Below are 16,143 nucleotides of genomic sequence, written 5' to 3'. Positions count from 1 at the left end.
CAAGGTGAATGTTCTGGAGTGGCCAAGTCAAAGCCCAGACCTCAATCCAATCCAGAATCTGTGGCTGGACTTGAAAAGAGCTGTTCACGCCCGATCCCTGAGCAACCTGACAGAGCTTGAGCTGTTTTGAAGAAGAATGGAGAAAAATCTTAGTGTCCAGATGTGCCAGCCTGAGTGAGACACATCCACACACACTCAGTGCTGTGATTGCAGCCAAAGGTGCATTTACTAAATACTGACCTGAAGGGGGTGAATACTTATGCAATCATTTACTTTACCTTATATATTTTTAATTAATCGACATTATTTTGTAAAAATCTGTTTTCACTTTGATATTAAAGAGAAACAAAACAAGAGGCGGATTTAAGGAGATCATTTCAGCTTTCATATTTCACTCACATGAACTGAGAGATCTGTGCATATTGAAGCCATATTGTAACCAAAAATGAACCTTTTGAAATACTATATTATGACTTTTTAATGACAGTTGTATAGCATAATATACTATGACAATTTGATGTACTTTTTATGGCATACCATACTATGACATCTTTTTATGACATTCATGTCAACATTCCCTCCGAGTTTGGCTCAGGACCCGAGCAGCGGTCTCTGGGATCAAAGTCCTGCATCTAGTTTGGCACTTTAATCTGACGGCACCATATTTCTGTCAGAAATCAAAGACTACACCAAATGCTTTTTATCTCTTCATGAGTTGTGTGGTAAAGAAAGGCGTGGGTGAATATAAATATTATGCCTACCAAAAGATTATACAACTATCTGTAAACATGAAAGCTGTGGAATCTTGTAGCAGTTATTTCTTCCAAATTCATGTTTGAAAACAGGAAATGCTTCTAAATGCAGGACAAGAAATCTCCACAAGCACAGGGTTAGAATCAGCTTTATTTCAGAGTACAGAGTGCGTCTCACACACACACACTAATACTAAAACATGATCAGCTGACACAACAAAGGTCGGATGGATAACCTCTTGAAGGCCTCAGGTAATAAAGCCCACATGGAGTCAGTTGATATTGTGCTTTAGTGGAGCAGATCACCACATACCATCTGCTCCACAGTGAACATGGGGTTATGCTGACTGAGACCCAGCGCATGCTGGTCCAATGAAAGCTTTTATAGTTCAAGAGTCCGCCAACACATCACTCTGAAGAGAAAATATGACTTGTTTTATATCATTTGTATTTTGACTGATTTGATCTGTTGGGTTATGTCTGGTGGCCTCCGGTTTACATTGTGTTCTCCACTGAATCACATTGAGCTGCAGCCTGCAGTGATTGATTGGTGTTGTCCTCATGTGTGTCAGATTCAATGATAGCTACAGACCTGTCCCACCCAAGATGATGACCAAACCACCCCCCCTTCTTTTCCTGCCCTTCACACACAGAAAGAGGACAGGAGTGAGCTGAGACATTACAGTTAAGCCTCCTTACAAGTTGATGAATTACAATTAGTTTAGAAACAAAGCCTGCTGGCAGCTCCACAGGTGCGATTTGAGACAGAATGAGATCTGAGCACAGCATGTGTGAGTGTTAAGTTGTAAACGTGCTCCCTTAGCTTGTGTGCAGGGTGCTGGCAGCAGCAGGACGAGCCCGTCCTCTTCTAATGGCAGCACGTCATTTATACCATACAGCTGCTGGAGGTCCAACGCTTAAGTTTCTTCCCAGAACCTCCACTTCCAAATGTCAGAATATCCGCTCATTGTCTTTGATAAAGTGAGACAACATAGTTTAAATGGTAGTTATTCAATAAGAGCTTTGTCTCTTTTCTTGAGACGTTTAGGGATGAAACTATTAATTGAGTAAAGAAAGTCAACTGTTCTGCTGAACATCAGTGTGGTGATGCTGCCTGCAGCTCAGCTCCTGGTGTGGACATGAACATCATGAAGGAAAGTCAAAGCATGCACACTGAGCAGTCTCCTCTTCCAGTGCCAGCAGCCCTGAAACTAACGTCACCTTCACACATCATACGCACCAATCATACGCCGTAAAGGCACCATGCACAGAGAACACACATATATCAATCAATGATAGGTTTATTTAAACATCGTTTCAGGTCATTGATCATTGATCATCACGATTAAATAATACCACTGTGTTGTTAAAGGTCCATTCATTTATTTATTGAATTTTTCAGCAAACTCTCAACACAACATGTGACATATGATGATCCCATGAGGTTAAGGTGGATCCACACACAGAGCAGCAGGTGTTTGTGCTCCTCTTAGCTCCACTGTGTTCACCTGCTAGCCTCTACTGTCTGTCTGCTGCTAGCGGTTAGCTGATGCCAGCTAGTGTACAAACTGCTGCTGCTGGAAACGAGAGCGAGTAGAGCTGAAAGTGAAAAGACAAGCTAACAGAGGCTGAAGGGGAACTGCAGAGGTAGAGTTCTCTGTGTTTGTCACTACATAGACCTACTGCTAGTATAAAGCATTGAATAGTGCAGCTTTATCTGGGCTGCTTTAGTGTTGGAGCTAACGGCTGCTGTACATGGCTTGTGGCCCCTGATCACAGTCACATGCTCATCTCTGACATTATAACATTCTCTTATAGTTTGAACTTTCCTTTCGATCCTCAAACACCACGTGGACATGGTTTAGTATTGTGGTCCATGCAGACTGTTGCTTCTGTCCCATCTTACAGACACACAGACTCCTCCAACCTTTCATGTGTGAAGCCGTCCTGTTGATCGGTGATAGAACTTCCTAAACCAGAGACTAGTGTGATGGAGGCAGATCATGCCAGCAGGTCAGTGTGCATGTGAGCAGCTATTGCTGCACTATTCTACACACACCTGCATCACATCAACGTGAGCACGCTCTGTGCTGACAGGGCATTACTGGGCTTTCATAGCATATTGGAGATGATAATGACAAACCTCTGCAAGTTCAGGACAGAATGTTGCTGAATAGCTCATCCTCACTATGACCACCAGGCTGAGCTCTGTATCCTCACCTGTTTGGGTTCGAGATGGTACAACTACGAGATGTGATCGGGCAGATCAAAGGTACACACTAATGATGGGGGCGGGACAGGAAACACAAATACTTGAGTCATGTAAAAATGCAGATTGTGAGGAGTTGATGGCGGGGCCATGTCAACACCTCCAGAACCAGAAGGACCCGAGTGTGACATTACACACCCGGTTCATCCATTCATTCATTGTAGCGCTGTGCTGACTGATTGATTGTTGTACTTCTTTCCTGTGTTGACCAATGGGAGCGCTCGATAGAGAAGACTATCCAGCTCTAAATACAACACAAACACATACAGGATGGAGCCGTTAGTGTACACAGCTGTGTTTGGATGCACTTGATAAGTATTAGATAAATACGCTCCATGTGGAAGAAATCTCACTGAGGGTTTCTGGGTGAAAGAAGGCAAAACCAGAAGAAGTTTTTATTGCACTACCAAGTTGGCTGTGACTTCACCAATGGTTGCTGTGTGAATCCATGTCCTCCTTATGCAGAAACCACTTTCACCCATCTGCAGTAATGGCCAGCACATCACCTTAAACAGTATGGAAGCAAGCTGATGATGACAGCAGCAGTGTTTTCTGCTGAACTCCTCCCCGTCCCAACTTCACTCCAATCCAGCTGTGATGACATCAGACGGTCTCCATGGACACTGAGCTCAGTGCCAACCAACAGGGGGAGTATTCACCTTCAGGCCTGCAGTGTGTTGTCAGCAGGGCTCTGTGCAGGGCTCTGCTGCTTCTTCTTGTGGCTGGGCCAGCGGCACACCGGGCAGCAGTGTCTGCCAGCTGCCAGCCACACCGCGATGCAGTGCTGGTGGAAGGCGTGGCCACAGGGCAGAGCCATCAGCAGCTCCTCGCTCACAAAGTTCTCCAGACACACCACACACTCGGAGCACTGCAGCACGCCACAGGGCCACACCGACCAATCGCAGAGGCAGCCATCCTTCGCTGCCCCGTTGGCGGATGGCGAGCCTCTGTTCCCATGGCGACAGCAGAAGGGCCGACAGCTACTGCCGGCCTCCACGTCGTTGCACACAGACGGCTGTGTGTTGCTGTCCTGATTGCTCAAAGACCTCCTGTGTCTGCTGCTGCCGTGTGGCGGGGAATCCATCGGCTCCCCGCTCTCTGTGTCTGAATGTGAACTATCCGACTCCTCACCAACAGCTCGGAACCTCCAGGTGGGCAGGGCTTTAATATAGTCCATGTTTACTAAAGGGCGAAGCCAGAGATCAGGGAAAGCCAAACGCTCCAATAAGAAGCGGGGGTCATCCTCCCAGTCGGAGTGGTCAGACGGGACCTGCTGCAGCGATGCCATTGGGTGGAGCAGATAGGAAGTGTACCAGTCCCACAGACTGGCCAGCCACTCCAGGTTGGTGGTGCTGTCCTCTTGGCTCCTGATGCCACAGCGGCGTTTCTTCTCAAAGTAGTCGACCAGCAGGCCGTGGGCCAGGTAGGTGGACAGGAAGAGAGCTGGGTGGGATGAGTAGAAGGTCCAGTCAGCTCTCACCAGGCTGGCCAATGTGGTGGTGTCAGCATACCGGAGCAGCTTCAGACTGTAACCATACAGAGTTTCCAGATAGGGCAGCTGGAGGAGAGCCTAGAGGAGTGATCAGTGATCAGTTATCATCAATTCAACAAAGTCAGGAAGTCTATGGCTAAACAGTCAGTGGCCACATTATTAGGTCTATCTTCTAAAACTAGGTAGGAACACCCTTTTCCCTCACAACAGCCGGGTTTCATGATGACATGGTTTCTTCAGGCTGCTGGACACCTTGATTACACCTTGATTACACCTTCACATACTGACCTGATATCAGATCACTGATGTTCACTAAAAATCATTGTCATGTTGGTGGAATCAGTGTGGTTTCAGCACTCTCAGCACATTTACAGTTAAGTTGAGATATATATATGTATACATATACACATACACATACATATATACACATACACATACATATATATACACATACATATATATATATATATATACATACATATATATATATATATATATATACATACATATATATATATATATATATATACATACATATATATATATATACATATATATATATACATACATATATATATATATATATACATACATATATATATATATATATACATACATATATATATATATATATACATACATATATACATATATATATATACATATATACATATATATATATATATATATATATATACATATACATATATATATATATATATATATATATATATATATATATATATACATATACATATATATATATATATATATATACATATATATATAAACATATATATATATATATATATATATATATATATATGTTTTATACTTTATGTGAATGTAATTCATACTTTGTTGGCATCTTATTCTGAAAACCGGATGTTCGTCTGAAGAAACCGGATGTTGTCTCACATTAATCTTTCCGCTAACTTTCAAAGTCCTTCGCTCGCTCCCGACCTGTGCCGTTTGAATGAGTTTACCGTGAATTTCAGCATATAGGTGCACTAAAGTGTCCAGTAGTCTCCAGAGAGAGCAACAGCTGGTGCACGTTGTAACGCTGTGTATTCTGTGTATTCTGTGTACTCCCACACGCTGCATCAACGTAGTCTGCTATATATATACACATCCCTGTCTTTGCTAGCTTTTGATGCAGATCAGCAGTGTAATGTGAAACCCTTGGTAAGTGTGGGTATTGTATCATGTGCATGTGCATGTGCATGTGCATGTACTAGGTCCCTTTGTTGAACACAAGAAGGATTAGTGGATGTTGTCCGTTGTGAGTGCGGATGATTCCCTACCAGAACAGGAAGCCAGGACACCAGCAGTATGGAGTTGTAGGTTCCAAGTGTTCGGATCAGAACCACAAATCGTTTCACTGTTGCTCCCTGTCCAAGAAAATGAACACGTTTCAATGAAGCTGGACAATAAATACAGAACTAACTGCATCTCTCTCTCTCTCAGCACTGTGTAGAACATCAATGGTGATACAATTAGCAGTACCACAAAAGGTCCATCATTTACTTCATTACTCACTGGAAGTAAAAGTACAGTACACCAAATTATACTGAACACATCTTACTCATTCTGTACAATGACTCCTTTTAGAGTTCATTACTGAATTTACATGTTTCTGTTAATGCAGTGTGTAAGCAGCATCTTAATGTCAAAAACAGCCCGATGTGGCACCTCTTACTTCAAACCTTCCCAGTGGCTGCACGTCACTACTGTACAGCACATGTGCTGTTTTCTACTAGCTGCTATGTTCTTCTAGTTAGCTACGTCACGTTAGTGCTCCGATTATCTGTGTGTTTTGGTAGGAGGTGGGAAAGGAGGGAATGGGTTCCCCCAGACCAGTGAGCCAATCATCAACCAGGAGCTGCATGCAGCCACGTAGTGGAGTAACGGGTGCAATATTTTACAATGTAGCGCAGTAGAAGTATAAAGTCACATCGAATGGAAATACCCAAGTAAACAACAAGTACCTCAACATTGTACTTGATTAGAAGCACTTTGTTCATTTTCACCACTTTGTGTAACAGAAAAACAGGAAGTGACCTGTGTGATGAAGAGGTCCATCCAGGCCAGCAAGTTGATCAGAACCAGACTGAGGACAAACAGATCATTGACCTCCGGCTGGATGGAACGCAGGAAAGTATCCATGGCAGCCAGGGACAAGAACTCCCCGGTACTAAAGACAGGAGAGGAGGAGAGGAGGAGAGGAAGGAGGGGAAGAGACAAAGAGAAGAGGGGAGAGGAGGAGAGGAAGGAGGGGAAGAGACAAAGAGAAGAGGGGAGAGGAGGAGAGGAAGGAGGGGAAGAGACAAAGAGAAGAGGGGAGAGGAGGAGAGGAAGGAGGGGAAGAGACAAAGAGAAGAGGGGAGAGGAGGAGAGGAAGGAGGGGAAGAGACAAAGAGAAGAGGGGAGAGGAGGAGAGGAAGGAGGGGAAGAGACAAAGAGAAGAGGGGAGAGGAGGAGAGGAAGGAGGGGAAGAGACAAAGAGAAGAGGGGAGAGGAGGAGAGGAAGGAGGGGAAGAGACAAAGAGAAGAGGGGAGAGGAGGAGAGGAAGGAGGGGAAGAGACAAAGAGAAGAGAGGAGGAGAGGAAGGAGGGGAAGAGACAAAGAGAAGAGAGGAGGAGAGGAAGGAGGGGAAGAGACAAAGAGAAGAGGGGAGAGGAGGAGAGGAAGGAGGGGAAGAGACAAAGAGAAGAGGGGAGAGGAGGAGAGGAAGGAGGGGAAGAGACAAAGAGAAGAGGGGAGAGGAGGAGAGGAAGGAGGGGAAGAGACAAAGAGAAGAGGGGAGAGGAGAGGAAGGAGGGGAAGAGACAAAGAGAAGAGGGGAGAGGAAGGAGGGGAAGAGACAAAGAGAAGAGGGGAGAGGAGGAGAGGAAGGAGGGGAAGAGACAAAGAGAAGAGGGGAGAGGAGGAGAGGAAGGAGGGGAAGAGACAAAGAGAAGAGGGGAGAGGAGGAGAGGTGGAGACAAGGAGAGGAAGAAGAAACAGACGGATTAAGGACATTTGTATTTGTTTGTAGAAACAATAATCCATTATCATTCCCATGTTCAATCATCACCTGTTGCCATAGCGATAGATGCCCTCCGGCATCTTGAGAATGTAGGCGGGGCTCTGTGTCACATCAATCTCTGATAGGATGCTGTGGTTGTCCCAGTGACGTACATCCACGAAGATGAACTCAATCCTGCCGGTGAACTTGACGGACAGCGCGGAGAAGAAGGCAGGCGGCTGGGACAGACGAGCGAACAGAAACATCTTCACCGGGTGGGCCGGGTCAGAGCGCCACTCCTCCACCAGCTGCTCAGACTGACGCAGGGTTTTGATTCGATGAGCCACGTGTGAGGTCATCCAGCGGAAGATGTGCTCCGTTTCAATGCGACGGCCGTTGTATTCTTTTAGCATGACTTTACCCTTGGATGCTGACGTCTGGGGAACGGACATGATGAGGGTGGAGCGCTGCCAGCCACGCTTGATACATGACCTGGGGGACACCACACAGAGGCAGTGCAATATTAACAACCATTCAGTACAATTGATATCATATATTTGTTCATTAACTTATTTATTATACTTTACTGTGCGATTACTTATTTCTACTTATGTCTCTTGTTAGTTCCTCTGAACTGTCCACTCTGCTGCTGTAATCCTGCAAACGTCCCTGCTGTGGGACTAGTAAAGGATTATCTGATCGTATAAGGCTCATCGCCAATACGCAATCGTATTGCCGGCAAAAATACACACAGAAGTAGAGGAAAATAGAGGTGTCCAACAGAACAAGGAGACATCTAAGTTCAGAGTCTAAATGAGCATTATTGGTCATGTGTGTCGGTGCATTTGAAGCTTCCCACCTGTAGTCATTAGAGCAGTTGAAGGTTCCAGTTCTGATCCCAAACTGAGATACCTTCTGCACCATCTTCCTCCAGTTGGACTGACTGAGCAGAGCTTCCCGGTCCTGGGCGATGACCTGCAGGTACACAGGGACATGACGGGTCAGACAGCTAATACTGAACAACTCTGTGAACCCTTCTGACAGTGGAAGTCCTAAACTGTGTTGTCCTCTTGCTTTATCCCATTCACAACAAATATTACAGCCAGGCGTTGTTATTTTGGCCAGTGTGGTCCTCGGAGCAGAACGTGGGCTGTAGGCGACTGTTGTTTGATATAGTAGAGGACAGGTAGCGGAACACACGTCCCGAGTTCATGTTCTTGAATCCAATCAACAGCTGTGCTCTGTATCTGGATACAATGTGTGAGTAACACCATGTGATCCCTGGATTTTGCATTAATAAGCATTTGTGATCATAAAGCAGGGCCTATTGGGACAAACTTGTCTTGAATCTAACAAACTGAACCAGGATCAGTCTGTTTCATTAAGCTGGTTTGTAGCTAAGATGAGCAGACTGAGTCAAAAACAGTTTCATTCACAAATATGAAACACAGACTTGAGAAATCATCACGTCAATTCATAGTGAAGGAAACAAACATGAGTGCAAACAGTGATGTTCGCGGACACATGTAAAACATATAACATTGATAGTAAAGTATTACATTCAAATGTGATGAATCACTGCAATAAACAAAGCATCATGTTGTAGACCAGTGAATGGCTCAGACTCCAGTAGAGACTCATTCAAATGAACTGGTGAAGTGTCTTCATATAATAAGTGCTGAAAATGAAGATGTACATGTATAAGATGACGATGCACCATACTAGTGCTGGGCGGTATACCGGTTTTAATTCCCCGTTTGGAATGTTTTTTTCACACACCGTCATACCGGTGCATAGAAACTACTGCTGTCACTCTTCAACAGGCAGCAGAATATATTCTTCGCCGCTAGGAGCGCTACAGTCGGAGCTAGTATTATTGAGAGGGACCTCTAGTCATGGTTATAACTTTATAACACAACAATTAATAACCCACAACTAACGCTCTTTAACAGGGCACGACACAACAGTTTGTGACACATAAACAATTTGTAACACTAATAATTGTACATTTATAAAATTACACCGCCGAACGGCATGCTGGGTACAGCTCGCTAGCTAGCCCGCTAGCACAACAGTCTGTTAACAGCAACGTTACATTAAAGAACAGAGCGATGCAGGATGAACAAAGAGAACCGGAGATGCACCGATAGAGTCTGTGCCCAAGAGAGGAGCTGGGTCTGCTGTTTGGAAGTGTTTTGGTTTTTAAAAGTCCGACGTCCAAAAGACTATATATTGCAAAGTTTGTCGAGGCACTGTTGTTGCAGCTGGTGGTAACACGAGCAACTTACTCCATCACCTCAGCAGAAAACATGAGTTAGAATACCAAGAGTGTGATGACGGCCGTCGGATTCGAGGCCGTCAACCAGTAACGTTAACGCGAGTGAGGCCGAAGGGTCACACATCGCTTGAAGAGGCATTTGCTCGAGGCAGCATATCACAAGAAAAGCAAGCGGTGGAGCGACATTACGAACGCAATAAGGATCCAGCTCTGCAAGGACATGGTCCCGCTACACACAGTCGAGAAAGACTCAGAGCAATGATTAAAACACTGGATTCAAGGTACGTCTTACCGGGGAGACACTACTTCAGCCAAACTGCTATCCCAACATTATAGGAAGAAGCGAGCACACCCTATAGTAAGCAAAGCCTTCATACATGATGACATTAACATGTTTTATATTCTATGTACTCCTGACAGTAGAGTAAGCCACTATAAACATATAGAAAAACACAGTCAAGGAAAAAAAATAATACCTTGAAACCGCCAGAATCTTAAAGAATACCGTGATACACATGTTTGGTCATACCGCCCAGCAGCATACTATCAAACAGGACCCCAGCAGGTAATTCATGATATTAAGTGTAACGTGTGCCGGTAGCTCCCATGAATTTTGCTTATTTTTTTGTTTTAATTTATCATTTTTTGGAGTTTATTATTGGAGCACTAATTGCATAGGACAGAATTCCTTCATCAGCATTGGAAGAGGAAGTGTTGGAAGGAGGAAGTGCTGCAGCCCTTGAGGCGATCACCGCCCACGGCCGACCAACAAGCCAGACCTGCAGGACCATGTTTCATGTTTTTCTTGTGTAGCAAAATATTGTTGTGCACCCCTGTGTTGCATAATGACAATAAATGATCCTTGAATCCTTGAATTTACTTTGTATGTAAATAAGATACCAGAAAGCCAAAGAAAGAGCATGAAAATAGAGTGTGTTTTAAAAGAATGACGTGTACGTATCCCACCGCTGGTCCCAAATCACAGAATGTAGCTTTGTTCCATTTGCTAAGCTGCATTTCCACTGACCTGCTAGTTATATTAAATGTAGTGCTGGGCAACGATTAATATTTTTTAATCGCATTATTTTTTTGAGATTAATCGCATTATTATGCGCAAAGTTCAATAATGAATTCAAAAGTAGTGTATTGCGCACTTTTATTTTAACAGTACTCAGGGTTCATACACATTTTGACCAATGGATTTCCATGACTTTTCCATGACTTTAAACCAAATTTCCGTGACCAAACATTATGTGAAATCTCGGTGTATACATGAAAAAGTGAGAAAATGTAGTACTTAAACTACCAATGAGAATTCAAAGCATCCAGTATACCTTAAATGACACAAACGAATGAGAGACAATAGTTTGATTAAAAGAATAAACATTTATAAATATACTCTGGTTGACAGGCATTCATAACACTGACACATCAATAAGAGCTTTAGTAGGTAGTAGCATCCAGCTAGTGCACACATTGCTTTCCCTTTTGTAGTGCACATTTTTCATTGAACTCTGTTACTGTACGGCTTCATATTAACTTCCACTGTTACTGTACATCTGTTAGAATTGTGGCCTATCTTCTATTTGCAATTAATATTTAAATGAAAATGATAATCTACTCTGGCTAAAGTAGCTTATCAAGAGTAAAATAATAGCTGTGATCTATACACACCTCTGCATTAGCAACCTGCTGAAATGAAGGTACAGGCACCTTAACACTCTCATTACTTCAGGGTTCTTGAGAGCAACTGCACGTGGGACTGTTGTACACTGGCTGTGGTCATCACAGTGAACAGTGTGTACAGTGTGATGAGAGGACACGTGAGCCCTTGTTGCTGTAGTTCATCTCCTTGGAGCAGAGGCTGCATTTAGCATACCCTGCCTTATCAATGTATTTAAAACACTGTGACAGCAGGAAGCTGTACTCACGTCTGTTTAGACCTCCACCTTTATCCAGGCCCAGCTCCACCTTTATCCAGGCCCAGCTCCACTCACAGCTCAGCCCTGCGTCAAGCTGCGCTACAGCCTCCTCTTTGACCTGCATGTTTCATCACGTTACGTTTTTTCCTTCTAAATCGCGATAATGACGAACGTCAACAGTCGACAAAGTTCCGCATGCAGTGGACGTTAACTTAACCCAGCAAGTCTGAACGGTAACGGAACATAACGGAACTTAAACTTTAACGGAGGGAAATTAAGACGCTGTAGACATCTGAACGCTGATTGGCCAAGACTCAACACATCAAAGATGTTCTATTGTGAAGATCACGACATCACCTTTTCTCCTCGTCTCACTCCAATCTGAGAAACGCCGGCTGGCAACTCAGCGTAAATGAACGACATGAAAATATGAATATAACAAATTTCCATGACTTTTGGGATTTTATTTTTTTCCAATAACCATTTTAAAATTCCATGACTTTTCCATGACCGTACGAACCCTGAATACTGCTATATGAACAAAAGGGCAATAACATTTGGTTTGCAAACACTTTAAACACATCAGGTTCTTGTTAACAGCAGTATTCCCTTTACACAGTAGCAGTTATAATACAGTTATAATGATTCTGATTATAGATATTCAGCCGGTGTTCATAACTTTATTTTCATGTGTGTAAGAGATGATATTTGAAATATACACCTAGAAAACTGCAAACATATCTACTTCTTTTGTTTTGTTTGTTAAATTCTCAGTAGCGATAACTAAATGATGCTTATTATACATATTACAAACAAAAACACTTTAAAAACTCGACAATATGTATTTTAATATTGTCACTGTTGTTTGATTGCATGATTTACTTTTATTGTGAAGAGCATGAAAACGGAAGTGCTTTTAGTTTGAAGAGACCGGAAGTAGAATGGTACGTGTTGTTGACGCTAACAATGTTGATACATAGAAAACCACATGTCTGGTGCAAGAGCGCGTTGTGTTCACTGTAACACTGTAATACTGTAATACTGCAGTTCAGACAGTAAAGTGTTCCGTTCAAACAAGACGTGTCTTGGTCCTCACGACAAGCTCCACTTCACAACAGTCACGTTTGATCCTGTAACGAGACGATCGCGCGCGCCTGTGTGTGTGTGAGAGACAAGAGTGAACGACGGTGACAGTGTAGGAGGGGTTCTGGACCCGGGGGGGGGGAAGAAGGAAGTGACGCCACACAAACACAGCTGTTCACTGCTTGCTGCCTGGTTCTTGTGTTAAAAATGTAGCTTAATAATAAAAATAAACAAAACTGCATTAACGCGCGATAATATAATTGTCGGCGTTAATTAATGAATGCGTTAACTTGCCCAGCACTCATTAAATGTCAAGAAATGACTTCAGAGAAATTTCATCTGTGCTGCCCTCCAGAAAATGGAATACAGCCTGTGACTGGCGACATGCACTGATAGAGGATGTGCCTGATCAACACACTCACGGCTCAGGACTGCTCCAATCACTACTCTATTTCTTGTGTAAATTATACAATCTGTGATGTGTGTGTAAGCAGTGCTAAAGAAATTGTGACTGGCTGACTTCCTGTCACCATGTCAACCTGGCTCACAGCGTTCCCATTGCAATATGTTTGGACATTCACACCTGCAGTAGTAGAGTGTTGCACTTCCATAAAGCTTGGGAACTTACGAGAGACACATGCACAAGATGAACGTTGACGTATTAAGAGTGTGTGATTAGAGACAGTGTGATATTCCTGCTGTATGCAGCACAAGCATTGTCATGTCCACTTAATCAGGCAACAGCACTATATTGTTTTAATATAGTGTTCGTAAGTGTCTTTACCTGAACCAGCCATATCCCATCTTTAGTGTCCTCCACTAATTCATAGAAGTGCATCTCTCCACTGAAGTGTGTGGTGCTGGCATCTCCTGCCTCTCTCTCTTTCTTGATGGCTGAGTACAGCTCGCCCTGAGTCAACTCTCCTGTGTGGGAACAAGAGAGAACCACCATTAAAAAGGACTCAGGACGTATCCTCCTGTTAGCCAATACATTCATTTCTTCTTTGATTCCAAGTACCACAAACTCTAGTGGTAGGTAATAATAATAATAATAATAATAATAATAATAATAATAGGTATGTTGACCTCTATATATACAATTTGCTCAACATTTGATTTAATCTCATTGAAAACTGCAGGTAAGTATTGAATAATATCCATAATGACAGGTATCATTAAGTCCCCACAGTACAGCAGGTAGAGATGTTAACCAGTTATTGACAACGCCCGGTCCACGACCCAACTAGTCATTCATCCACCTCCACGTCGCAGACATACGTGTGCCGTTTGTCATCACATTGATGAACTAAAGGTGTTCTGCTCATCTTAAATCTCAGTCAGACATCTGGATGTACCAGCAGAATATATAACACCACTACTAGTCTGGAGCCAATCCTAGTCCAGTATGCAACATACATACGAGTGATGTGAAAGCTAGAAGCCCATACATACACTGAAGAGGACTTTTCAGTGAAGTAGGAGACATCTTATGTCACATTTGCATACTCACAGGTTCTGGATATTTCAATGAGGAGGAGAATGTGGGGATTGTTTCTATGTGTCTTAGAACATGTCAGGAGAGGATATTTTAAAGTCTGGAAACAGACCAAAGGATCAATTCCAGGTTCCCGTCAAAGGACCATCGTCAGCACAATTTACAGAGCACATAACTCTAGAGACACAAATAAGACTTCACACAAACAACGCTGACCAATCAGGAGAAAGGAGGTATGAAGGTGTTTGGTAAACATCAAGTTGTTTTGTCCCTGAACCGATCAAAGTCCTTTATCAATAATGTATTGAGTCATTACTTGGTATCAGGTGGAAATGTTCTCTAACTTATGAGAACATATTTCTGCTGTACATCGCAATATTTTCTGATTATTTCCCCCTCTTCTAATCCCACTATCGCATAGTCCAGCTGCAAAGCTGTCGGCTGTTAGTCACGTTGTATTCTTCACTTACAAGCTCCAACACAGCGTATAGAAACAGTCCTCTTCACTATCACTCCCATGTCTTTGCCCAAATGTAATATGTTAGAGTTTGAAAATCGGATATATCAGCTGATGTATATTTTTCTCTACGCAGACACTCGGCCCCGGCCAATTGTGGCCCTGACTGAAGCCGATCTTTACCTGATTTCTCGACCAGCTCACTGACGTCCTTCTTCTCAGCCAGTCCGGAGTATCCCAGCCCTCGACACTCCAGGATGGTCTTCAGCTTCTTATAACTGAGAGTAACTGGATCCACCAGCTGAGTGGCGAACATCCCGGTCTCATACCAGACTACCGCCTCAAAAATCCTCGCTAGCATAAACAACACTATGAAGTACAAGAGCAAGAAGAAGAGCTTCAACCACATCTTACAGCTGGACGAGAGCGCTGCTGACACCAAACGATGTCTCTGTCATAGAGTGTGTGTGGAAACCGGACAGGCTACATAGGCTTCCAATCACCTTCCAGCGTTAACGTTACCCATTCACGACAGATAACGTTATTAGTTTGCTATAACATATTTGTCAGACCTGCAGCGTTTGTTCGAGTGTCGCTGTGAAGGTATTCCCTGACCGTTAGCTTCCGTCACCAGTAATTTACGTTCATGAATCCTTCAAACGGTGACAGCTAGCTAACTAGCTTAGCATCGCAGGTAGGCCTTGCTATCAACCAAAACAAACAGGCCTCGCCAAGCTCCAGTGTCTGCTGCACGCGCTGCAGTTTCCCGCTGAACGTCAGTTGCGCGTGAGAAGCCGGACTGCTGCTGTGGCCCAGATATCACAACATTAGAAAATTACAGTAATGACGGATCTGCTTTTTTGCTCCGATCAGCTGGTGTACACAGAAGAGCTGACGTCATATCCGGCTCCACCTCACACATGTAAACAAGCTACAAAATAAAGGACTTGAAACCAGTTAAATCGAAACCCTGCAAAATACGGTTATATATCTGGGTATAATACTTTTCAGAATAATATATGTTAATATTACTGGAATATTTTATTTGTGCTTTTATGTCACTTTAATGTTGCAGCTGGTAAACAATTGATTACATTTAATTACTTTTTATACTGCAGGGCGGTTTTACCTATAGTAATATGTTAGAATGTATTTGTTGATTTATATTTTGTATGGATGATATGCAATAAATCTGCTGTCAAATACATGTAGTGGAGTCCTTATTTGATGTTGTGGAGTAGAAGTATACAAAACTCAAGTCAAGTACAAGAACTTCAAAACTGTACTTAAGTACAGTACTTGAGTATTTTGCAGCTGTAAACAAAGGTGAATAGCTTTTTCCAAACGTGTACCAACTGGAATGATTCATAATTTAATTTTAACATTC

At 43.1% G+C, this 16,143-nt stretch overlaps 1 protein-coding gene across 2 annotated transcripts; it reads right to left on the bottom strand.

The window, feature by feature from the left end:
• Window positions 1-885: 885 nt before the first annotated feature.
• On the bottom strand, window positions 886-15,657 carry rnf103 (ring finger protein 103). Of its 2 annotated transcripts, XM_076092091.1 has the most exons (7): window positions 14,940-15,655; window positions 13,589-13,728; window positions 8,381-8,496; window positions 7,591-8,013; window positions 6,575-6,707; window positions 5,818-5,904; window positions 886-4,591 (listed from the first exon to the last, which is right to left on the bottom strand). In XM_076092091.1, the coding sequence occupies exons 1-7, from the start codon at window positions 15,163-15,165 to the stop codon at window positions 3,683-3,685; spliced, it is 2,034 nt and encodes a 677-aa protein (XP_075948206.1). In that variant the 5' UTR covers window positions 15,166-15,655; the 3' UTR covers window positions 886-3,682. The 2 variants fall into 2 exon arrangements, with proteins under 2 accessions (XP_075948206.1, XP_075948207.1); XM_076092092.1 differs by lacking the exons at window positions 886-4,591; window positions 5,818-5,904; window positions 6,575-6,707; window positions 7,591-8,013; window positions 8,381-8,496 and adding an exon at window positions 9,127-12,875 and having other exon boundaries at window positions 14,940-15,657.
• Between the last annotated feature and the right edge of the window lie 486 nt (window positions 15,658-16,143).

The sequence above is a fragment of the Anarhichas minor genome, unplaced genomic scaffold (assembly GCF_050575085.1).
Source record: "Anarhichas minor isolate MPS153535 unplaced genomic scaffold, ASM5057508v1 ptg000015l, whole genome shotgun sequence".
Classification (NCBI taxonomy): Eukaryota; Metazoa; Chordata; class Actinopteri; order Perciformes; family Anarhichadidae; genus Anarhichas; species Anarhichas minor.
This window is presented reverse-complemented; position numbering and strand designations above follow the sequence as displayed.

Bases quoted from the DNA above. Each gene is read 5' to 3' on its own strand.
- rnf103 (XM_076092091.1), bottom strand. From the start codon at position 15,165: ATGTGGTTGAAGCTCTTCTTCTTGCTCTTGTACTTCATAGTGTTGTTT. The intron at 13,729-14,939 runs GTAAAGATCGGC...GTTCCCACACAG, and splicing joins TGAGCTGGTCGAGAAATCAG to GAGAGTTGACTCAGGGCGAG. The intron at 6,708-7,590 runs GTGATGATTGAA...TCCTGTCTTTAG, and splicing joins ATCTATCGCTATGGCAACAG to TACCGGGGAGTTCTTGTCCC.